The sequence below is a fragment of the Oncorhynchus mykiss genome, chromosome 1, assembly GCF_013265735.2.
Source record: "Oncorhynchus mykiss isolate Arlee chromosome 1, USDA_OmykA_1.1, whole genome shotgun sequence".
NCBI classification, from domain to species: domain Eukaryota; kingdom Metazoa; phylum Chordata; class Actinopteri; order Salmoniformes; family Salmonidae; genus Oncorhynchus; species Oncorhynchus mykiss.
In genome coordinates, this window is record NC_048565.1 from 78,983,458 (window position 1) to 79,009,115 (window position 25,658).

Consider the following 25,658-nt stretch of genomic DNA (forward strand, 5'->3'; position numbering starts at 1 on the left):
CAACAATAGACCATGACAACACTACAGAGCCTTACTGTCCAGTATTTGTCTACAGTCGTGGCCAAATGTTTTGAGAATGACACAAATATTAATATTCACAAAGTTTGCTGCTTCAGTGTCTTCAGATATTTTTGTCAGATGTTACTATGAAATATTGAAGTATAATTACAAGCATTTCATAAGTGTCAAATGTGTTTATTGACAATTACATGAAGTTGATGCAAAGAGTTAATATTTGCAGTGTTGACCCTTCTTTTTCAAGACCTCTGCAATTCGCCTTGGCGTGCTGTCAATTAACTTCTGGGCCACATCCTGACTGATGGCAGGCCATTCTTGCATAATCAATGTTTGGAGTTTGTCCGAATTTGTGGGTTTTTGTTTGTCTACCCGCCTCTTGAGGATTGACCACAAGTTCTCAATGGGATTAAGGTCTGGGGAGTTTCCTGGCCATGGACCCAAAATATTGATGTTTGTTCCCCGAGCCACTTAGTTATCACTTTTGTCTTATGGCAAGGTGCTCCATCATGCTGGAAAAGGCATTGTTTGTCACCAAACTGTTCCTGGATGGTTGGGAGAAGTTGCTCTCGGGGGATGTGTTGGTACCATTCTTTATTCATGGCTGTGTTCTTAGGCAAAATTGTGAATGAGCCGAGAAGCTGAGAAGCAACCCCACACATGAATGCTCTCAGGATGCTTTACTGTTGGCATGACACAGGACTGATGGTAGCGCTCACCTTGTCTCCTCCGGACAAGCTTTTTTCCGGATGCCCCAAACAATCGGAAAGGGGATTCATCAGAGAAAATGACTATACCCCAGTCCTCAGCAGTCCAATCCCTGTACCTTTTGCAGAATATCAGTCTGTCCCTGATGTTTTTCCTGGAGAGAAGTGGCTTCTTTGCTGCCCTTCTTGACACCAGGCCATCCTCCAAAAGTATTCGCCTCACTGTACGTGCAGATGCACTCACACCTGCCTGCTGCCATTCCTGAGCAAGCTCTGTACTGGTGGTGCCCCGATCCCGCAGCTTAATCAACTTTAGGACAGGGTCCTGGCGCTTGCTGGACTTTCTTGGGGCGCCCTGAAGCCTTCTTCACAACAATTGAACCGCTCTCCTTGATGTTCTTGATGATCCGATAAATGGTTGATTTAGGTGCAATCTTACTGGCAGCAATATCCTTGCCTGTGAACCCCTTTTTGTGCAAAGCAATGATAACGTTTCCTTGCAGGTAACCATGGTTGACAGAGGAAGAACAATGATTCCAAGCACCACCCTCCTTTTGAAGCTTCCAGTCTGTTATTCGAACTCAATCAGCATGACAGAGTGATCTCCAGCCTTGTCCTCGTCAACACTCACACCTGTGTTAACGAGAGAATCATAGACATGATGTCAGCTGGTCCTTTTGTGGCAGGGCTGAAATGCAGTGGAAATGTTTTTTTGGGGATTCAGTTCATTTGCATGGCAAAGAGGAACTTTGCAATTAATCTGATCACTCTTCATAACATTCTGGAGTAGATGCAAATTGCCATCATACAAACTGAGGCAGCAGACTTTGAAAATTCATATTTGTGTCATTCTCAAAACTTTTGGCCACGACTGTATGTGGCACATTGGCCACTATAGCCACAGATACAGCAGAGGGTGCTATCGTCAAGCCTAAAAGAAGAGCTAAGGACCTCAATGTTATGGTCTAATGGAAGTGATGCTGGCGGCTTTGAGCTTTAATTTACATGGCACCATAACAATTTGTGAGAATCTACATACAGTGCAGTCGGAAAGTATTCAGACCCCTTTACTTGTTCCACATTTTGTTACTTTACAGACTTATTTTAAAATGGATTACATAGTTGTTTTCCCTCATCAAGCTACACACAATACCCCATAATGACAAAGCAAAAACTGGTTTAAATGTTTTTTTGCTTTTTACTCCACCAAAGCACATTCAGAGACTTGTCCCGAAGCCTCTCCTGCGTTGTCTTGACTGTGTGCTTAGGGTCGTTGTCCTGTTGGAAGGTGAACCTTTGCCACAATCTGAGGTCCTAAGTGCTCTGAAGCAATTTTTCATCAAGGATCTCCATTCATCTATGCCTTGATCCTGACTAGTCTCCCAGTCCCTGCCGCTGAACAACATCCCCACAGCATGATGCTGCCACCACCATGCTTCACTAGTCTCCCAGTCCCTGCCGCTGAACAACATCCCCACAGCATGCTGCTCCCACCACCATGCTTCACTAGTCTCCCAGTCCCTGCCCCTGAACAACATCCCCACAGCATGATGCTGCCACCACCATGCTTCACTAGTCTCCCAGTCCCTGCCGCTGAACAACATCCCCACAGCATGCTGCTCCCACCACCATGCTTCACTAGTCTCCCAGTCCCTGCCCCTGAACAACATCCCCACAGCATGATGCTGCTACCACCATGCTTCACCGAAGGGATGGTGCCAGGTTTCTTCCAGACACGACTCTTGGCATTCAGGCCAAAGAGTTCAATCTTGGTTTCGTCAGACCAGAGCATCTTGTTTCTCATGGTCTGACAGTCTTTAGGTGCCTTTTGGCAAACTACAAGCGGGCTGTCATGTGCCTTTTACTGAGTAGCGGCTTCCGTCTGGCTACTCTATCATAAAGGCCTGATTGGTAGAGTGCTGCAGATGTGGTTGCCCTTCTGGAAGGTTCTCCCATCTTGACAAAGGAACTCTAGAGCTCCGTCAGAGTGACCATCGGGTTCTTGGTCACCTCCCTGACCAAGGCCCTTCTCACCCGATTGCTCAGTTTGGCTGGGCGGCCAGCTCTAGGAAGAGTCTTGGTGGTTCCAAACTTCTTCCATTTAAGAATGATGGAGCCCACTGTGTTCATGGGGACCTTCAATGCTGCAGAAATGTTTTGGCACCCTACCCCAGATCTGTGCCTCTACACAATCCTGTCTCAGAGATCTATGGACAATTCCTTCGACCTCATGGCTTGGTTTTTACTCTGACACGTGCTGTCAACTGTGGGACCTTTATAAATACATGTGTACCTTTCCAAATCATGTCCAATCTATTAAATGGTATTTCTGTTTTCACTTTGTCATTATGGGGTATTGTTTGTAGATTGCTGAGGATTTTCATATTGAAAAATGACCCGTAAGTAAGCATTTCACTGTTAGTCTACAGCTGTTTTGCAACGAAGCATGTGACAAATACAATTTTATTTGACACGCACACAAACACTTTCTGTAATGACATGACGCTGGCGGGAGGTAGCTTAGCAGTTCATGTTCGGCCAGTAACCAAACGGTCATTGGTTGGAATGACAGAAGTGATTCTATTATGACTATCCTTTAACTTGTTGTTCAACAAAACAATGATTCCAGTAGTGGGAGAGGCATGCATCTGCATCAAGATAATGACACGGGTTTGCTTGTGGTTTTCTACGTGCGCGCGCGCGCGCGTGTGTGTGTGTGTACGTGCTCATTAGACAGGGCAGATGGGCCATGTCTAATCCTGCTAACTCAGAGCAGGCCGACACACTGCTGGTTGATTCTCTGTCATACGGCTCCAGTGGGACCAATGAAGCAAACCTTCAGACCATACTATATCAGCCCTCACAGTGTAGGTTCTGGCTTAGTCTACTGCATAGTCTACTGTAAAGTTAACTTAGTGTAATATAAGTCGATGTACAGTATACTTTAGTCTACTGTAAGGTGTACTTTAAAGTATACTTAGTCTACTGCTCATCTACTTAGTCTACTTAGTATAATGCTTAGCCTACTGTAAATTGGCTTGAGTCATTGATAAAAGGAATTTTTGCTCTCCATTTTATGCACATACAGTATGTATTTTGGGAATTGTAAGATGCATCACTATTATCATGGAAAACAATAAGTAAAACTACAGTAGGTTTCAAAATCTATTGAACAGCTATTTTGAATTAAATCAATAGGAATAGTAAGCTATCCTGATAGCCAACTTCTATGGTATGTCAGGTTAATACAGAAGGTTGTTGTATATTCTCCATATGCATCCGACTCCTATTACTTTTTATTCATCATCTCAACTGTCAGGTCTGACCTGGCAAACCATTATAGGGTACCCCGCTTCAGTAACGGTTCAGCCCCAACCCTCAAGACCTGCTCAAGGTCCTAAACAATATCTTAACCGCCATCGATAAGAAACAATACTGGGCAGCCTTATTCATTGACAGAGTCGAAAGCCTTGGCCAGGTAAATCACCACATCCTCATCGGCAGACTCAATAGCCTTGGTTTCTCAAATGATTGCCTCACCTGGTTCACCAACTACTTCTCTGATAGAGTTCAGTGTGTCAAATCAGAGGGCCTCTGGCAGTCTCTATGGGGGCCTCTGGCAGTCTCTATGGGGGGCCTCTGGCAGTCTCTATGGGGGTGCCACAGGGTTCAATTCTTGGGACGACTCTCTTCTCTGTATACATCAATGATGTCGCTCTTGCTGCTGGTGAGTCTCTGATCCACCTCTACGCAGACGACACCATTCTGTATACTTCTGGCCCTTCTTTAGACACTGTGTTAACAACCCTCCAGGCAAGCTTCAATGCCATACAACTCTCCTTTCGTGGCCTCCAATTGCTCTTAAATACAAGTAAAACTAAATGCATGCTCTTCAACCGATCGCTGCCCGCACCTGCCCGCCCGTCTAGCATCACTACTCTGGACGGTTCTGACTTAGAATATGTGGACAACTACAAATACCTAGGTGTCTGGTTAGACTGTGAACTCTCCTTCCAGACTCACATTAAACATCTCCAATCCAAAGTTAAATCTAGAATTGGCTTCCTATTTCGCAACAAAGCATCCTTCACTAATGCTGCCAAACATACCTTTGTAAAACTGACCATCCTACCGATCCTCGACTTCGGCAATGTCATTTACAAAATACCCTCCAATACCCTAATCAATAAATTGGATGCTGTCTATCACAGTGCCATCCGTTTGGTCACCAAAGCCCCATATACAACCCACCACTGCGACCTGTATGCTCTCGTTGGCTGGCCCTCGCTTCATTACTCGTCGCCAAACCCACTGGCTCCAGGTCATCTACAAGACCCTGCTAGGTAAAGTCCCCCCTTATCTCAGCTCGCTGGTCACCATAGCAGCACCCACCTGTAGCACGCACTCCAGCAGGTATATCTCTCTGGTCACCCCCAAAGCCAATTCTTCCTTTGGCCACTCTCCTTTCAGTTCTCTGCTGCCAATGACTGGAACGAACCTCAAAAATCTCTGAAACTGGAAACACATCTCCCTCACTAGCTTTAAGCACCAGCTGTCAGAGCAGCTTACTGATTACTGCACCTGTACATAGCCAATCTATAATTTAGCCCAAACAACTACCGCTTCCCCTACTGTATTTATTTATTTATTTATTTTGCTCCTTTGCACCCCATTATTTATATTTCTACGTTGCACATTCTTCCACTGCAAATCTACCATTCCAGTGTTTTACTTGCTATATTGTATTTACTTCGCCACTATGGCCTTTGTTTGCCTTTACCTCCCTTATCTCACCTCATTTGCTCACATTTGTATATAGACTTATTTTTCTACTATATTATTGACTGTATGTTTGTTTTACTCCGTGTAACTCTGTGTTGTATGTTTCGAACTGCTTTGCTTTATCTTGGCCAGGTCGCAATTGTAAATGAGAACTTGTTCTCAACTTGCCTACCTGGTTAAATAAAGGTAAAATTTAAAAAAGCACCAGACATTTCCAAATCGCAGACACACACACGTACTTGACCTTGTAGAATGTTTTAATTTTTTAAATGTTTTAAATTATTATTTATTACAAAAGACACAAGGAAGGGGTAACATTAAAGTATTAGAACATGAAGGACAAACAACACAGCATCAAGACACTATCAAACATGTATCAGTCTTTCCGCAACAGAGCCATCCTTATGTGTGAGGGTGCGTGTGCATGATAGTGATATAAAATATATGTCTTAGTTGTCATAGTTTCCTTTTTCATGATCACAATCTTGTGAAACCCGAACCCTCCAAGGTCCCCCACAGTTCCCCAATTGCTGTCCCTCAACCATTTGAGACCTCTCCCACAGCCCCCCCCCACCCCCACCCCACTGGAAGAAGAAAAATACAATTAATTGAATTCCCCCCCAAGAACCCCCCCAATGCACCAACAACCAAGAGAATGAACTAAAGAGAAAAAAGGAAAAGACAGAAGAAACAACAATGCAAAAAAATCTAAACAAATATTAAAAACAAAGGACATCAAGGACAACTGAAATGTTAACAGCAATGCCTACTTTATATGTCTGTGTGCATGTCTGGCACTATTACATGTATGTGTGTGTTCTTGTATGTGTTTATTTATTTATTTTCTCCTTCATCTTTTGACCATCATTCTCTCTCTCACACAGCAACTCCACTCCGACTTGTCTCCAATTCCACATCCCAACCCTCAGCTTCCCTCAGCCCATCCCATCATTCTCTCTCTCACAACAACTCCACTCCCACTTGTCTCCAATTCCACATCCCAACCCTCAGCTTCCCTCAGCCCATCCCATCATTCTCTCTCTCACAACAACTCCACTCCCACTTGTCTCCAATTCCACATCCCAACCCTCAGCTTCCCTCAGCCCATCCCATCATTCTCTCTCTCACACAGCAACTCCACTCCGACTTGTCTCCAATTCCACATCCCAACCCTCAGCTTCCCTCAGCCCATCCCATCATTCTCTCTCTCACAACAACTCCACTCCCACTTGTCTCCAATTCCACATACCAACCCTCAGCTTCCCTCAGCACATCCCATCATTCTCTCTCTCACACAGCAACTCCACTCCCACTTGTCTCCAATTCCACATCCCAACCCTCAGCTTCCCTCAGCACATCCCATCATTCTCTCTCTCACACAGCAACTCCACTCCCACTTGTCTCCAATTCCACATCCCAACCCTCAGCTTCCCTCAGCCCATACCAACCCTCAGCTTCTCTCAGCCCATCCCATCTATCTCTGCTGGCCACCCACAGCCCATCTCATCTATCTCTGCTGGCCACCCACTTCGTGTTTCTATGCAACACATATCTTTCAACTATACTATGATGTTTAACATACAATTTCAATCTATCTAATCGAATAGAATCTACAGATTGCATGTAGAAGATAAATACTTTTACTAAGAGTATTAGTAATTGACTGACCCGGTCTCTCCAGATCTCCTATCAGTAATATTTCTAGGGTCAGTTATAGATCAATGTTATACATTTTCAGCCATTCCTGAACCTGAGACCAGAAACAGGCTACCTGAGGGCAATACCAAAACAAATGGTCTATTGATTCTGTATCCTCACAACAAAATCTGCAGAGCTTCGATGATTATATGCCCCAAATTTTCAACATTTTGTTGGTGGCAAGAATTCTATATAATAATTTTAGCTGAAAAACACGAAGTCTTGAATCTTGCGTTGTTTTATATATCAACTCATACACCCTGTACCATGGAATCGGTACATCAAAAATGTCTTCCCAACTATTTTGCAATCTGTATGGCACAGTTGTCAACATCCTGGTCCTCAAATGAAACTGGTATACTTTCCTATTTATGCTATTTTTATTCCTCCCTGTAGACTTATCTAACGTCTATGTCAGACACATTGGCCTAATATAGTTTATTCAAATCCCCTCTGCACTTAAGGCATTGAACTTCCATGTGTATTATGCATAACTGTAGATAGTTCCCCATTGTTTCGTAATAGCATTGTTAATCACAGCTTTCTGAAATATGCATTTGTACTGCCGGCTAAGTGACCATCAGTATTATTGAAGTGGGGACCATTACTTTTATCAGTATTGTTGACGTGGGGACCATTACTATTATCAGTATTGTTGACGTGGGGACCATTACTATTATCAGTATTATTGACGTGGGGACCATTACTATTATCAGTATTGTTGACGTGGGGACCATTACTATTATCAGTATTATTGACGTGGGGACCATTACTATTATCAGTATTGTTGACGTGGGGACCATTACTATTATCAGTATTGTTGACGTGGGGACCATTACTATTATCAGTATTATTGACGTGGGGACCATTACTATTATCAGTATTGTTGAAGTGGGGACCATTACTATTATCAGTATTGTTGACGTGGGGACCATTACTATTATCAGTATTGTTGACGTGGGGACCACTACTATTATCAGTATTATTGACGTGAGGACCAATACTATTATCAGTATTGTTGACGTGGGGACCATTACTTTTATCAGTATTGTTGACGTGGGGACCATTACTATTATCAGTATTGTTGACGTGGCGACCATTACTTTTATCAGTATTGTTGAAGTGGGGACCATTACTATTATCAGTATCGTTGACGTGGGGACCATTACTATTATCAGTATTGTTGACATGGGGACCATTACTATTATCAGTATCGTTGACGTGGGGACCATTACTATTATCAGTATTGTTGACGTGGGGACCGTTACTATTATCAGTATCGTTGACGTGGGGACCGTTACTATTATCAGTATTGTTGACATGGGGACCATTACTATTATCAGTATCGTTGACGTGGGGACCATTACTATTATCAGTATTGTTGACGTGGCGACCATTACTTTTATCAGTATTGTTGACGTGGGGACCATTACTATTATCAGTATCGTTGACGTGGGGACCATTACTATTATCAGTATTGTTGACGTGGGGACCATTACTATTATCAGTATCGTTGACGTGGGGACCATTACTATTATCAGTATTGTTGACGTGGGGACCATTACTATTATCAGTATTGTTGACGTGGGGACCATTACTATTATCAGTATTGTTGACGTGGGGACCATTACTTTTATCAGTATTGTTGAAGTGACCAGAATATTGTTCTCAACAGCGTCCTGGTCATCTCCTGCTTGGCAAAGTCTAAATGGATAGATACAAAAGTTGATATTGTTTTCTTTATCAGACGTAAATCTTGTTGGGTTGTTTTTGTTTCTATACTGTATTGACAGTAGAAAGTGCACTTGGTAGGACATTATTTTATCACCGATTCTCCCTCTTACTCATTCATAAAGCAATTTAACGACTGGATGTACAAGCTTAGAAAAAAAGCTCCTCTCTAGAACCTAAAAGTGTTCTTCGCCTCTCCCCATAGGCAAACCCTTTGAAGAACCCTTTTTGGTTCCAGGTAGAACCTTTTCCACAGTGTTCTACATAGAACCCAAGAGTTCTACCTGGAACCAAAAAGGGTTATCCTATGGGGACAGCCGAAGAACCCGTTTGGAATCCTTTTTTTCTAAGAGTGTATCTGTAAAGATCTGACACCACCTTAAACCCTGACCAGTGACAGTATTCTCATCGCTTCACTGCAGGACCATTGCTAAAAAAAATGTCCTTTTTACTTTTATATTTCAGAGATTCACATGAGATCATTTTAGGAACATTAGGAGACACTGAGGGATTGGGAGTGGTGTAAGATTCATTTGGGCTGTCAATTGTGTAGTGTCTCAGATCTAATTAAATCCAAATCTAATGAAATTGTGCAAAGGCAATTGCAACACATATCACTCGTACATTTCTTTCTCCGACATCCCACCACACCTCCACCCCCCCCCTCCCCATTCCCATTATATATTTTTACACCCCTGAAATATTGTTTCAAATGCATTTATGTAAGTGTGATAATTAGACCTCAGTGGAAATACTGTTAGCAGTCATGGTGATGGTTATTGGGGGGAAAAAATAATATCTTCAACATTTGTAGATGGACTTGATATTTCACAAATGTAAATTAATGTGAACCAGCACTTTTGATTGAATTGTCCTGATATGATAATTGATAGGCTTTTCATGGACAGCAGCATATTTTGACTGATCACTGTAGTCTGATGGGTACTGTTGGTAAATACGTAAGGGGGAAAACCTTTCAATACATAGGATCAAAACCTAAACCCCATCTTCTTCTGCAACACAATAGTTTTTTCTCCTGAAGAAGACCTTTACTGAGTGATGGATGCCTTTCAAGGAACTACTGGTTCACTTTTTCCAGGTAAACACATTCTGAGGTAGTGAGGTGGCTTTATCTGTAACAAATCAGATCAAACAGCTGCTATCATTGTTCGTTTTAATTATTTGTTTTTCAAGCTGTCATGGCTGGGATTGGAACCAAGCATCGTAATATCCATGGCTTTGTTTTTCAAGCTGTCATGGCTGGGATTGGAACCAAGCATCGTAATAACCATGGCTTTGTTTTTCAAGCTGTCATGGCTGGGATTGGAACCAAGCATCGTAATATCCATGGCTTTGTTTTGCGTCATCACATACTCTTAAACAGCTACAGTATATGACATTGAATTTAATATTGTAGTTCAAAGGCAGGATGGTGCAGTAATCTGGTTTTGTTTCTGCTGGCTGTCATCTGTGGGGGGATATGCTTGCCAGCCCCCCTCCCTCTACCCCTCTCAGGTAGTAGTATACCGTGTGCCTTTATCTGCCCCGCTCATAGCCAATGATCTGAGCGATGGCTTTCCTGACCTTGGGCCTTGGGCCTGTAGAATGTCTATTGTTCCTCTCCTCTGTTGCAGTCAGCTGGGTGCTTCATTATCCAGAAATGCACAGTACACTGTCCAACACAACACAGATACACTCTGTAGATCAGATAGCACTGACCAATAGAATAGAACTGCAGTAATAAGTACTGTATAGCACACTAAGGGAGAACAACAGCAGAGCAGATCAGCAGCTGGCTAGATTGGATGGAGAAAGCAGACAAAAGAGCAGAGACAGATGTATCTGATAATTCAGCTCAGGTTGTCTGATGGATCAAACACTAACCGAGTCAGAGAAGATGGGCTGTTAGACGGACAGCAGTGGCTAGACAGAAATCGGATTAGACACCTATGGATTTGACCAGACGCTCAAGATGACACCCTCACAGATGATTTACTTTTGTTTGGTGATTGAAGTCGATGGCAGCTTTGTTTATATTTATGGGATACATGTACACTGTACAGCAGATCATGCCTGTGTTGTAGGAAAACAGTGTGTGGAGACTGCTCTCTATTGGTGGCTGTGTGTTATAACACTGCTGCAGGGAAGGTTGACTATTCATCATTTTAATTAAGGTGAAAATTAAATCAGACTGTGGAAATACCATGGAAGTGTGTGTGTGTGTGTGTGTGTGTGTGCTTTGCAATATCTTGGTGATTGTAGCTTAATGTTTATTCAGTACACAGTATGGGAGGATTATGTTGCCAACGTGGAATAGACATTGAATTGATGTCTGCTCCCAGTGGTGTCTTTTCTGACATCCTAACACACTGCAGCGTCACTATCACAATGGTATAAATGTAATCGATTGGTTTCCATAATCCTGTAATATTCAAATGCACCTTGGTTTTAAACAGGTTATTCTTTTGTCATCCTGGTGGCTACAAATGTTCATCTATGCATCACATTTCTGTGCAGGTATTTATCCTATTGGTAATATTATAATCATGTGATGTAATCATGTGAAATTTGAAAACATTGCTGTCAGTTTGCCACTTCATGCCACCTATAGTGTTCAACGTCTTTCCTTTGCTGTGGATCATTTGTTTGTAATCTACACATGTGCAGTGTGTGTATAACTCATAATACCCACTGAGGATTTATCCTTTATCTACTACAGACCTGCCAACAATTTCCTTTGGAATCATGTGAGCTAACTAATATTATTCATGCATATGTGTGTATCAATTTATGTAGTGTGCCTGTCTGACTTTGTGTGAGAACTGAGGAGCTACAGGAGTTGTGATTTTGCCCAGATGTAACGGTCTGCCTCTGGCTGAGGTTCTCACTCCGTATGGCTTGAACAGAGGGAGGGAAGATGGCTGGAGTGGATTTGTATTGGATGGAATAGAAGAGGGGGGAGGATCATGAAAGGTAGGAGGGCTGAGGAGAATGGACCATCTATCTTTCCCAATCTCACGATCTGTGTTTCCAACTAAAGGGTGGAGAAGTGTGAGGAAGAGATACAGAAGGGGAGGGAGAGCGAGCGGGTGAGGGAAAGGGAAGGAGAAGGGGAAAATGTAGTGAGAAATAGAGAGAGTATGAGAGAGGGAGAGATTGATAGCATGTCAGGACTCAGTAGCTTCCTGTTTCTACACTCTACATTATACCTTTCATTTGGAACCTGTCCAGCCAACAGGAATAGCAGCGTGTGAGGGGACAGCATCCCCTGCCCTGTCAGAAACAGGCTCCTGCCCAGAAAACAAGCACACACAATTACACACACACACACACACACACACACACACGTGTGCTGCGGAGAGGACTATCGACGCAGGGGTGCATAATGAAGGTGAGTTCTACTCACTCAAAGAAAGCCAAATAATTTCAGAGAGGTCAGCAGCTACTGTTTCACTAGGAACGTTGCCAGCTGGCGTGTCATCTTTTAGCTTATATTCATGTGTCAGCTTACGTGGGATTGTGTTGTTGTAGCTCGCAATGAGACTTTGAAATTGAAAACAGGTGAATGTGTTTTTGGCTGTGAACAGTGTTGTTCTCTGAGCTTTTGATGCTACAGTATGTACGAGGTCATTGATCTCAGTGCAAACTGTACATTTTCATTTGCTTGCTTTTACTTCACAACACCACTGGGTTGTAGTTTTTGATGAAGACATTGAAAATAGGTGAGGGATTTGGGCTCTTCAGTAGTTGGGGGATGTACAGTATAACGTTGAGGGGAAGGCAGTGTTGTTGAAGGTGATGCTGGGTTGTTTGCTTGAGGATGAAGTTACACTAAAGAAAGATTGCTGTGAAGGAATATATCACTAAATTACTGACCACATTTAGTCATGACATGAAGCAGCTCATGGTTTCATGCTAAACAACATTCCCAGATTTCAAATGTTTATAAGGTTGGTGGGTGAAAACTTTAATGAGGATTTGGGGATGCTGTTCATTTGCATATTTGTCAAATGTTTTTGGAATTTGGTGTGGTTCCAGTCATTTTGTCATCTGTCATATTGTTGTCACATTGCAGACGACACCACTGAGATGCTGAGGATGTTTGACCGGGGATACAGGGTTGAAGGGTTTGTGTAGATATTTTTTACAACCTCTTTGGGGGGTGTCACAGCTCACTTAGCAGTAAGGGAAGGCGCAAAGTGCAGCAACTCTCCCTCGCATCGGCCGTCACTCTTTCAGCACCGCTGCACAAAACAAAGCTGACAACTGAAGCATGCAGCCAATATGACACAGGCTGACCTGCTATTCTGCCTGTGGGGAAATGAGTGGAGGGGGAGGGGTTTCTCTCTAAATTCCACTCGCAGACAGGATCTCTATGCATAGAGCGTGCCAACGCGCGCACACACATACACACTGAGCTAACAGAACTCATCCAGCAGAAAGCCCATAGGAGAGGGAAGCCAGAATTACTTGGAGTGGTACCCATGGAAACATCACCACTGGCTCACCTCTGCCTCCTCAGGTAGTTCCAAGTCAAATCGTATTGGTCACATATGTGTTCAGCAGATGTTATTGGTCACATATGTGTTCAGCAGATGTTATTGGTCACATATGTGTTCAGCAGATGTTATTGGTCACATATGTGTTCAGCAGATGTTATTGGTCACATATGTGTTCAGCAGATGTTATTGGTCACATATGTGTTCAGCAGATGTTATTGGTCACATATGTGTTCAGCAGATGTTATTGGTCACATATGTGTTCAGCAGATGTTATTGGTCACATATGCGTTCAGCAGATGTTATTGGTCACATATGTGTTCAGCAGATGTTATTGGTCACATATGTGTTCAGCAGATGTTATTGGTCACATATGTGTTCAGCAGATGTTATTGGTCACATATGTGTTCAGCAGATGTTATTGCGAGTGTAGTGAAATTATTTCGCTTCTAGTTCCGACAGTGCAGCAGTATCTAACAAGTAATCTGACAATTTCACAACAACTACCTAATACACACAAATCTAAGTAAAGGAATGGAATAAGAATATCTACATATAAATATATGGATGAGCAATGACCGAGCAGGATAGGCAAGATGCAATAGATGGTATAGAATACAGTATATACATACGAGATGAGTAATGCAAGATATGTAAACAGTATTAAAGTGACTAGTGTTCCATTTATTAAAGGGGCTAATGATTTCAAGTCTGTTTGTAGGCAGTAGCCTCTCTGTGCTAGTGATGGCTATTTAACAAGCTGATGGCCTTGAGATCGAAGCTGTTTTTCAGTCTCTTGGTCCCAGCTTTAAAGCACCTGTACTTACCTCTCCTTCTGGATGATAGCGGGGTGAACAGGCAGTGGCTCGGGTGGTTGTGCTTGATGATCTTTTTGGTCTTCCTGTGACATCGGGTGCTGTAAATGTCCTGGCGGGTAGGTAGTTTGCCCCCGGTGATGTGTTGTGTAGACCGCACCACCCTCTGGAGGTGCAGTTGCCGTACCAGGCGGTGATTCAGCCCCACAGGATGCTCTCAACTGTGCATCTGTACAACAATGCAGTTGGTGGGGTCAGTTTATGAGATCAGTTGGCGGGGTCAGTTAAGGATTACATTGTTACTTACGGCTTACAGTCTCTGAGGATATGAGTAACATATCTTAGTCCCACACACTGGCAGACTGTGTTTCCCAAACTCCATCCTGCCCCCCCCCCCCCCCCCCCTCCCTTGGTGCACATATTGTTTTTTTGCCCTAGCACTACATAGCTGATTCAAATAATGAAAGCTTGATGATGAGTTGGTTATTTGAATCAGCTGTGTAGTGCTGGGGCCTCAGCTCTGAGTTTGGGAAACACTGGTTTATGGCACAAGTGTCAGTGTTTTGTGTGTGTGGGAAGCAAACTGAAATTCTAATATTGTTTTTGCAGACCTCGTGCTGTGAGACGGTTCCCTGGGCAGTATTCTGTCCTAACGTCTGAATCTTATTTCAGACTCATTCTGCTGACTGGTGTAATATGGAAGCACTAGTATGCCAAGCTTTACATAGTATGCCACTATTTTTTTTACATATGTCAACTATTAATGGAACTCTTGCACAAAATAACCTTTTCAAAATCATGACTGCAACATATTAGCCTCTTAAACAATGTCTTACTTTATTGCTTACGTCTCTTCTATCACAAGGGGACGGACCCTACCCCTCCTGCCCAAGTGCATTAGGTCACAGTGCTCTGGAGATCATATATCACAAGGATTGAATGAGCGGATGGGCTGACCACGGACCAGTTATGGTCAGGAGCTCAGAGGTCTCTGTGAGTCTGTAATGGCCAAGCCAGTGCTGCAGGCTGCAGCCTATAGGGGCTCCATGAGGGAGGGACTGGGACGGCAACAGTGCTACCGTCCCTGGCTGGACCAATAATACTGCAGCATGGAGAGACATATCATTGATCGTCTCTTGACTGGACTAAACTAATGGTGCCGCTCCAAAAATAATGAGATCTAATAAGTGTGCACTGTCTGATTTATAAAACATGAATTACTGCATGTCCCTTTATTAGATTATATGCAAAGGGAAACGGTTTTGAATTGTGTTTGAGATAGCTTGGTTGATGCTTGAAAGTGATTTATTTGATCAAATATTCTACCTCCTCTCCATTCTTCTACCAAAATTGAATTTCTGATTATCTGGCAGGGCATTTAACCCATCTTTTACTCAAATACTGGAAGAAATTGATACATTTTGCAGTTATTCGCAATAATTTCATGTCACACATGCAAACACACACACACACACACACACACACACACACACACACACACACACACACACTTTCCACTAATTGGTCTTTGGATCTGAAAAAAAAGATCAGAGATGGGTTGCTTGTCTAAGCACATCCATATAGACACACAAATGGACACTAACATAACACATTTCCCTAATGCAGAATGTGTAAGTTATTTAGCTTGCAGAGTGTGTCTGAGTCTCTTTTAGTATGTAGCTTGGAGCAGTAGTGATGGGAGTTTACGCACCCTCTAAATCAGACAGCAATTCACAGATCAGCCCTGGCAGTGCACAGTATTGATTTCCTTTGTTACGTAGACCATACTTAACTTAACATTTCTGTGTCACCAGAGGATTTTAGCTTCATGGATAAATTAGTAGACTGTATTAGTGATTTAAATACATGGGTACTTATTGTTGGAGCCCAAGCACAGAGAGAGAGAATCTGTCTGGACATTTTAATTCACGGACAATAAAAATTAAACACTAGGTGAAAAACCTAGGTGTTGTTTTAGATTCTGAACTCAATTTCGAATCCCACATTAGGAATGTGACAAATAGCTTTTTAACCACTTGAGGAACATTGCCAAGGTGTGACCGTTTCTCTCTCGTGCTGACACAGGGAGACTCATCCATGCTTTTATTACGAGCAGGCTTGACTACTGTAATGCTCTCCTGTCTGGTCTACCCAAGAAAGCCATTGGTCAACTGCAAAACATACAGAATGCTGCAGCACGGGTACTGAGCAAGGCCAGACGGAGAGCACACATTACATCAGGTTTAAGGTCTCTGCAATGGCTGCCTGGGAGTTTTAGAATTTATTTTAAGATTCTTCTATTGGTTTTTAAATCAATCCACAATTGTGCACCCCAATACATGTCAGACATGCTTTTAAGTTATGTACCCAGTATGTCCCTCAGGTCCTCTGGCACTGTCCTTTTAACTATCCCAAAGGCTAGGATGAAGAGGCATGGAGAAGCAGCCTTTAGACATTATACCCCCAGCCTCTGGAAAAGCCTGCCAGAGAACCTGAGGGGGGCCGAAACTGTGGACCTTTTTTGCTTCACTTTTCCTTAGGGTGATTTTTAATCGTTGGGTTTTTGTTATTCTTTAATTTTCTATCCTCTTATGTTTGTGTTGTAAATATTTAAGTTGTTTTATTTTCCTTGTTTATTAACTTTTTCCTGTGAAACACCTTGCGTTGCATTCCATGTCTGAAATGTGCTGTATAAATAAAGCTTGATGATTTGAATATAAAACTCGACAGATATGCAGAGAGGGCAGAAGCAGGAAGAAGCATTAGAAGAACCGTAAAATATATACAGTACTATTTCTACTGTAAATGGAGAACACTGATAGCTTACTGTAGCCGACAAAACTGATGTTTCTGCACCATCATACAGTAATTTGTTTGATTTCTTTGAAGTGTTCGAGGCTTTTATTATTTTATATTCTGTCCTCTGACAAAGATGGTGGTTAATTGGTCCCTTGTCTAGGGGAAATGGCCTGCTTTCTGTCAGTGCAGCAGTTCTGAAATTTCTGCTGCGTTGTTCCCATCATCATGGTGTTTGTGCTCCACCAGCTGTCCTCTGGTTATGAAAGCCCCAGGCTGAGGCTTCCCAGGGATGAGGGGAAGGGTCCCAGGGTCTGGAAAACTAGTCTTCTCCCATCTGGCATTAGAGGTGTCTGGAGCCTCAGAGATGTTGCTCTAATGGAGGCTTAATTGACTTATTGATCAGAAGGGGCCTGGATGAGATCAATGGGCTGAGCTGCCTGCAGGGAGCGGATCCCAGCCCTTCAGACTAAAGTAGACGCGATCCTTACCAGTTACCACTCCAAGAGATAGTGGAGAGAGAGAACATGTTCCTGACAAATTCTCAGGGTGTTGATACTGTATTTTCTATCTTGTTGATTGCATTTTTACCACTGGAGCCATTCTATAGCTACATACAGTGCCTTGCGAAAGTATTCGGCCCCCTTGAACTTTGCGACCTTTTGCCACATTTCAGGCTTCAAACATAAAGATATAAAACTGTATTTTTTTGTGAAGAATCAACAACAAGTGGAACACAATCATGAAGTGGAACGACATTTATTGGATATTTCAAACTTTTTTAACAAATCAAAAACTGAAAAATTGGGCGTGCAAAATTATTCAGCCCCCTTAAGTTAATACTTTGTAGCGCCACCTTTTGCTGCGATTACAGCTGTAAGTCGCTTGGGGTATGTCTCTATCAGTTTTGCACATCGAGAGACTGACATTTTTTCCCATTCCTCCTTGCAAAACAGCTCGAGCTCAGTGAGGTTGGATGGAGAGCATTTGTGAACAGCAGTTTTCAGTTCTTTCCACAGATTCTCGATTGGATTCAGGTCTGGACTTTGACTTGGCCATTCTAACACCTGGATATGTTTATTTTTGAACCATTCCATTGTAGATTTTGCTTTATGTTTTGGATCATTGTCTTGTTGGAAGACAAATCTCCGTCCCAGTCTCCGGTCTTTTGCAGACTCCATCAGGTTTTCTTCCAGAATGGTCCTGTATTTGGCTCCATCCATCTTCCCATCAATTTTAACCATCTTCCCTGTCCCTGCTGAAGAAAATCAGGCCCAAACCATGATGCTGCCACCACCATGTTTGACAGTGGGGATGGTGTGTTCAGGGTGATGAGCTGTGTTGCTTTTACGCCAAACATAACGTTTTGCATTGTTGCCAAAAAGTTCAATTTTGGTTTCATCTGACCAGAGCACCTTCTTCCACATGTTTGGTGTGTCTCCCAGGTGGCTTGTGGCAAACTTTAAACAACACTTTTTATGGATATCTTTAAGAAATGGCTTTCTTCTTGCCACTCTTCCATAAAGGCCAGATTGGTGCAATATACGACTGATTGTTGTCCTATGGACAGAGTCTCCCACCTCAGCTGTAGATCTCTGCAGTTCATCCAGAGTGATCATGGGCCTCTTGGCTGCATCTCTGATCAGTCTTCACCTTGTATGAGCTGAAAGTTTAGAGGGACGGCCAGGTCTTGGTAGATTTGCAGTGGTCTGATACTCCTTCCATTTCAATATTATCGCTTGCACAATGCTCCTTGGGATGTTTAAAGCTTGGGAAATCTTTTTGTATCCAAATCCGGCTTTAAACTTCTTCACAACAGTATCTCGGACCTGCCTGGTGTGTTCCTTGTTCTTCATGATGCTCTCTGCGCTTTTAACGGACCTCTGAGACATCACAGTGCAGGTGCATTTATACGGAGACTTGATTACACACAGGTGGATTGTATTTATCATCATTAGTCATTTAGGTCAACATTGGATCATTCAGAGATCCTCACTGAACTTCTGGAGAGAGTTTGCTGCACTGAAAGTAAAGGGGCTGAATAATTTTGCACGCCCAATTTTTCAGTTTTTGATTTGTTAAAAAAGCTTGAAATATCCAATAAATGTCGTTCCACTTCATGATTGTGTCCCACTTGTTGTTGATTCTTCACAAAAAAAGACAGTTTTATATCTTTATGTTTGAAGCCTGAAATGTGGCAAAAGGTCGCAAAGTTCAAGGGGGCCGAATACTTTCGCAAGGCACTGTAAATAACCTGCACCTTTTTGGCCAGTTTTCTTTTTCTCTTTTACCCGCTCTCTGTTTTCCCTCTTTCCAGTCACGTTTTCTAATTTCCTCTCAGGTTTCTGTGGTTACTCAGAGGTCTGTATTGATATGGAGATATAATGAATACGTTCCCATTAATAAAGAGGATGACGATAATAGAAAGAAATACTAAAAAAAGAAAAGCATATCTGCCATTTTTTTCCCTTGTCATCTTTCCCTGATTTTAAATATTACCACCATCCGTCTTTATCCCATAACATCCTGTGGAGTTTTAAATCATTGTGGGGAGATGTAGTGAGTTCCAAGGCAAACGCCAGCGTTTGTCTTCTGACCTTTCTGTGTGGAGGCGGTATTGGAAAGGTCAGGGAAAAGGTCTCACTCAAATTTCAGCCAGAGAACCATAGCAATGATCGACTTGACTGCCATTGACAAGGAGATGCATCACAAATATGATGGCTGACTCATGGATATTGAATAGTTACAACTGATTGTTGATAACAATTATTAGCGACCTCACCTCACATTTCCAATGTTAATGTTCCTTTAGGAGATTCCACATAAAGATCCAGTCTGGTGTTAACTTGGGTTGGTGCAATTGAATATGCTACAGTCAAAGACCCATTAGAGCTAAACAATATGCATTCTAAACACCCATCACTCCATTGTGTAATTGGCAGTATTAATCACTGGGTCACATGGGCTCCAATAACCAATCACAGACAGCAACGCTCCTCCTGTTGGAACCTATGCAGCACATTTGTCAGTCACCGGCAGATAGCTAGCTCAGGCCAGGGAAGAAGGACTATCCACTCTTATTGTAGCCACAATTTTCAAGGCTGACCCCAGTACTGCAGGCATTGTTTGCAGAAAACAGGATCCCCTATTAAAGGGAATGAGGAGATGTCAATCTTCATGTAAAAAATAAAATAAAACCGAAGACAATCATGGTAGCAATTATTGCTTCTATTACACCAGGTGTATGTCCTGATTATTTTAAAAAATTGAACAGGGAGTTAAGTATAATTTAGTTACTAATGGCAACCTGCAGTACCCCGGTTTGCCTTCAACTTGAGTTACTCAATGAGAGGGGGCAGCACTGAACTAGCCTGCAACATCACTTCCTGGATTAGCGCCAACTGCACATGTTATGTTTCCATGAGATGCCATCTTAACCTGACTTCCTTGGCTTCAAATGTACATTTGACCTGTAACCATGTTAGTATTGAAATCGTAAATTACTTCTCAGAGTGTAGACTGGGGTCTAGTACCCAGTGAAAACATGACACACTGGATCAAGGAGGATGATGGATAATATTGGCAGGACTCACAACAATCAGAGCTAACCTTCAGGCCCAGTCCCGATGGAGTGAAGAGATCGCAACACAATCCCCCGATGATTGGGAATTGATAAATGCTGCAGCCGTTATGTAATGCCTCTACACAAATTGCCAACAGATTGAAACTGGGCGTGCCTCTTGTTTGTTTTATTGGAGATAATGCATTAGGAAAGGAACAGTGAGTCAGGTCTCTAAAGCCTTGTTCACATTGGCAGTTTGAAGTGACTCACATCCGATTCAAATCAGTTGTTTTTCCTGCTGTCTGGACAGCCAAAAAGCAAATGGATTTCAAAAACAAAACTGATTTGAGCATTAAGGCTCGCAGTGTGAAAAAAGGCTTAAGATAAACAATGAGTTGAGTGACAAACAACATGCCATGTGGCCAATGCGAACTGTTGTGTAGCAGACAAGGTTGATCATAGCCAATCTCACAATAGCAGTTTATGATCTAAAGGTGTTAGTGATTTTCGATAATATCAGAAGATGTGTAGGCTTTCAAGTATAGGGATTTGTTTTCGCAAGGGTTTTACCTTCCAAATGAGCCCTGTTCAACTAAGCTGTAACTACAATTTGTGTATCAGAACAGTTCTTCTTATCTTTGAATCCCAAATTCCCCTTGATATTCCATCCCGTTCTCTCCCCTCTGCTTGTCTTGATGAGTTGAGCTTGCGGTTCCATTGATTGGTTCAGCTATGTGACTGGCCCTCAGATTGAACCTGACATACCTGGCAAATAGCCACACCAATACAGATATCATAAAGCTTGCTTGCCAAGCTTTCTGTTCCTGAGTTGCATTGCCATGTCAATCATGGTCCTTTTGAAACGGTTCTTGGTCCTCGTCCTCTGCAACATTTCTGAAGTCGCACTGTTGTGAGTGAGGTATTGAGGTATTACACAGTCCTCTGAGAGGCTTTTTAACAGCTTCTAGACAAAATGATTCATTCTTAACCAACATGACTTGAGCAGCTCTGCACTTCTAGGTGGAAATATTCAGGGGCTTGGAAAATGTATACCTTTTGCACTGAAAGTATATTTTCTGGGCCATCAGCACACGAGTACAGTCTGTCATTTATTCTGGAGATGGAAAAGGAGTGAAAGACCATGCATCCCAGAGTGCTTAGCCTTGATGTGCTGAGTATGTGCAGAGACACATCCAGCTGACAGGACACACTGTCCTGGCTTCACTCACTGGCTCTGGGGATCTTCACGCTGTCATGTACAGAGTTGGTAAAGTACTGTAGTAAAACAGCTCTGTGTGATGGGAATGGCTGTAGAAAGCCAGGTAATAAGAAGACAGGAGCCAGGAGACTGAGGAACCAGACACTGTTTGGACGAGGTGGTGCATTTGCCAGCACTTTTTTGCAGGTGTCAGAGATACGCACACAGAAGAATACCTTGTTTTTTATGTTAGTAGTCTAGGGAGTAGTTCAATGGCCTTAACGTTGTGAATCCACCCGCTAGTAAAAAGGTGAGGTGTGAGGTATCACGATCTCTTTCAATAATGACAGGAATGGAGGAGGTCTTTATCCTAGTGAGATTGCTAAGGTGAACACCACCATGTTTAGTTTTGCCCAACCCAGGTCTCAATGGGGATAGCTGAGCTGACTACACTGACTGTGCTAGTGGCAGACTCCACTATGCTGGCAGGCTGGCTAACAGCCTGCTGCCTGGCCTGCACCCTATTTCATTGTGGAGCTAGAGGAATTAGAGCCCTGTCTATGTTGGTAGATAAGATGAGAGCACCCCTCCAGCTAGGATGGAGTCCGTCACTCCTCAGCAGACCAGGCTTGGTCCTGTTTGTGGGTGAGTCCCAGAAAGAGGGCCAATTATCTACAAATTCTATCTTTTGGGAGGGACAGAAAACAGTTTTCAACCAGCGATTGAGTTGTGAGACTGCTGTAGAGCTCATCACTCCCCCTAACTGGGAGGGGAGGGGGCCAGAGACAATTACTCAATGCTTAATTGCAATTCATCTGATCACTCTTCATAACATTCTGGAGTATATGCAAATTGCCATCATACAAACTGAGGCAGCAGACTTTGTGAAAATTTATATTTGTGTCATTCTCAACTTTTGGCCACGACTGTACTTTACTGACCTATACTCTACTTTCCTGTACTGAGCTGTTTGGGCCAAATGAAGGTCAGTATGGAACGGACCGGAAAAAATGTCATCTCATAGAGAGAGAGATTTCTTCTCCACACTCTCGCTTTGGCCACCAGACGACAACGAAAACAATCATGAGCTGAACATAACAGTATGCCAATGGAAGGGAGAACAGTAGCAGGTGACCCAACTGTGGTTTGACTACTATGATTTGCATTGTAGCCAATTCAATTGCAGTAATTTCGATTTGGTAACATAATTACGAGTTTTAATCACTTAATAATTCATAAGCAAAATTGATATAAATAAAAACACTAACCAATTAATAGAGCTACATTTTACTTCTGTGAACTTTTATCTTCCCTCACGAGGGAGACAAATTAGAATATATCTTGAAGATATGTGTGTTTTTGGTAGCGGAATAGCAAGGCACAAGCAATGTTTCTTAAACTTACAGAATGCAGAAAACAACTAAATATGTGTTGATAGTAGTTGGCATGTGTCTTTCAGCATTATTGTGCATTATTGTGTACCTTTTAAGACTATTTCTGGTAGATGTTTTGTTAGACCCCTTTTTAATTTGTGTGTATTGGGTATATGTTGTGTAATTTTAGATATGACTGCACTGTCGGAGCTAGAAGCACAAGAATTTCGCTACACCCACAATAACATCTGCTAATCACGTGTATGTGACCAATAAGATTTGATTTGACCAGAAATCAGAGCTATTACTTATGCCAATTTTTGTTTAATGGAAAATGGTTTAAACATTTATCTTTGCATTTATTTCCCCCAAATATAGACTCTTAGCATTCATTTGACACCCAGTTTGATATGCTCCTATTAACTTCCCATGTTGGTGCTCATGGGTCCTTTTACATTGAAATGACCTGTACCAACAAATTGATCCAACTTGAAGGGGCAATCAGCGGTTGCCACATCCATTTTTGGACTTGTATATTATTGACATGTAGGCCTACCCATGATTCATGAAGAATAGATATTATAAATGCCTCATGAGCTTATTTCAACCGTTGTACCCCATTAGAACCCAAAATAGAAGCTAGTTTTACTCCAATGTTTGTCAACAAAGAAAATGTAAACAAACTAGATGGTTCTCAATACATGATTGAAACTATAGTTCTGATATCATGGATGGTCAGTCCTTGCGTCCATAGATCCGTCTATGAATTTGAGTGATTAAATTTCTCCAGCCCATCCCTCAGCGTTTTACTGAACCGGGGGTGGGGAGGCTGTTTTATTGTTTCTACTGCTGATTGCTGCTTTAAATGTATCATAAATTAAGCTAATTTAAGTTGGGTCGATTACTGCCTTGGTGAGCTATATTATTTAGGTAAAGTCAACCTTAGCAAAACTGTTACAGACCTCTGCATATAAATGGTTTATTTATATAGTAAAGTTGTTTTTGACCTTTTCAAATGATCTCTCTTTGTGTTCCTTTGAAACAGCATGAATATATGTTGATACATAACATGCACATAACAACATGTATGAGGACTTTCCTGTGAGTTCACCCAACAGAGGTCCTTCCCTTTGTCCTTGGTGCAATGGATAACTGAACATCCACTGAATAATGTAATATAACTCTTCTTAACATAATAGCTTTTCAGTAGTAACAAAATAAAGCCAGATATTACATTATCCATTGCTTGAAGATGTACACCTGACTGTTTACTACTGTAACTATCCCTCTACCTTAGGTGATCTACAGCTACGGTAATTCCTTTTCCTTAGTTGTTGTGCGTTATACCATCAGTTTAATTTATTCCACTTCGCTCTCTTATAGTTACACCTCCCTCAGAGAGGTGCAAGATCTGAAGCTTTCCCTGTTACTTTTGGGTAGAGGGGCCATTTGTACTTGTTAAAGGGACACGCTTGAAAAATGTGATGTTCTCAAAGCATTATTCAGGAAGCAGATTTAGCACCAACCTTCAGATATTTCATGAAACTCAAAAAAAAAAAAAAATTCCAGGCTATTTATAATTCAAGACCAAGCTTCTCCTAGATTGCACATACAGTGCCATCAATCTCATCTTTATTTTTTATTTTTGGTCCTTGAAGTTGTGAAGTTTTCTTTTCAAATTAATCTATCTTACACAGTTTTGGTGTCTTATCAGTGTTTTACACATTCTCCACACTACTGTGTGTGAACTGTCTATATGTAGAAGGTAAACAGAGTTCTTACACCACTATGCATCAAGAGTCTGTTGTTTAGGGAAATCCATCCAATCCTTTCACCCTGGTGCCTTCGTCAGTGTTCAGCATGAGTCTCTGCACCCACATCAGTCTACCAGAGACATGACCTGCTCTTTAACCAAGTACCAAGCCATTAGATGTCAGGAACGCCTGTACTCCTCAACTATCCCGACTAAACTACGAGGAAAAATCCTCTTACTAAAGTACAGATGAGAAATGATATAGTATATAGTTATACTCTGGTTCTTTTTGATCTGCACAATATGCCAAGTTTGATAAGAAATCCTCCTCTTCGTTATACATCATTACTACATTACTACATTACTACATTACTAGTGTCTGAAAGAATGGGAAAGTAAGTTGTGGTTGGCAAAGCTTCTATTGAAGCAGAGTAATATTTCCAATCTAACTCAGTACTGGCATCTTTCTGAGCACTTATGTATAACAGTGTATAACTCAACTTTTTGGTTACACGGTTGAATATTTATACAATCTAATTTCCCCTGCCCTATTATTTTCCATTACAAGCTGGTGAGCGATGGCAGTTCTTCATAGAACAGCTGTGCTCATAACAGACAATGAGTCTCTTGAGGCACACTGAATATTAACTCTCTCTCTCCACTATTTCCACAAGGATGAGCAGTTTCTGTTGCAGATCTCTGCATCATTTCATAGGTAACAATGTTTGT

At 42.1% G+C, this 25,658-nt stretch overlaps 1 protein-coding gene across 1 annotated transcript in view; it reads left to right on the forward strand.

Annotated features, from left to right (window-relative positions):
- Positions 1–11,974: 11,974 nt before the first annotated feature.
- Positions 11,975–25,658, forward strand: part of LOC110530018 (inactive phospholipase D5) — a 59,166-nt gene continuing 45,482 nt past the window's right edge. The window contains exon 1 of the mRNA XM_021612778.2: positions 11,975–12,324. Within this exon, the coding sequence (XP_021468453.1) occupies positions 12,319–12,324 (6 nt within the window). The 5' untranslated portion in view covers positions 11,975–12,318. The remainder of the gene's footprint in view (positions 12,325–25,658) is intronic.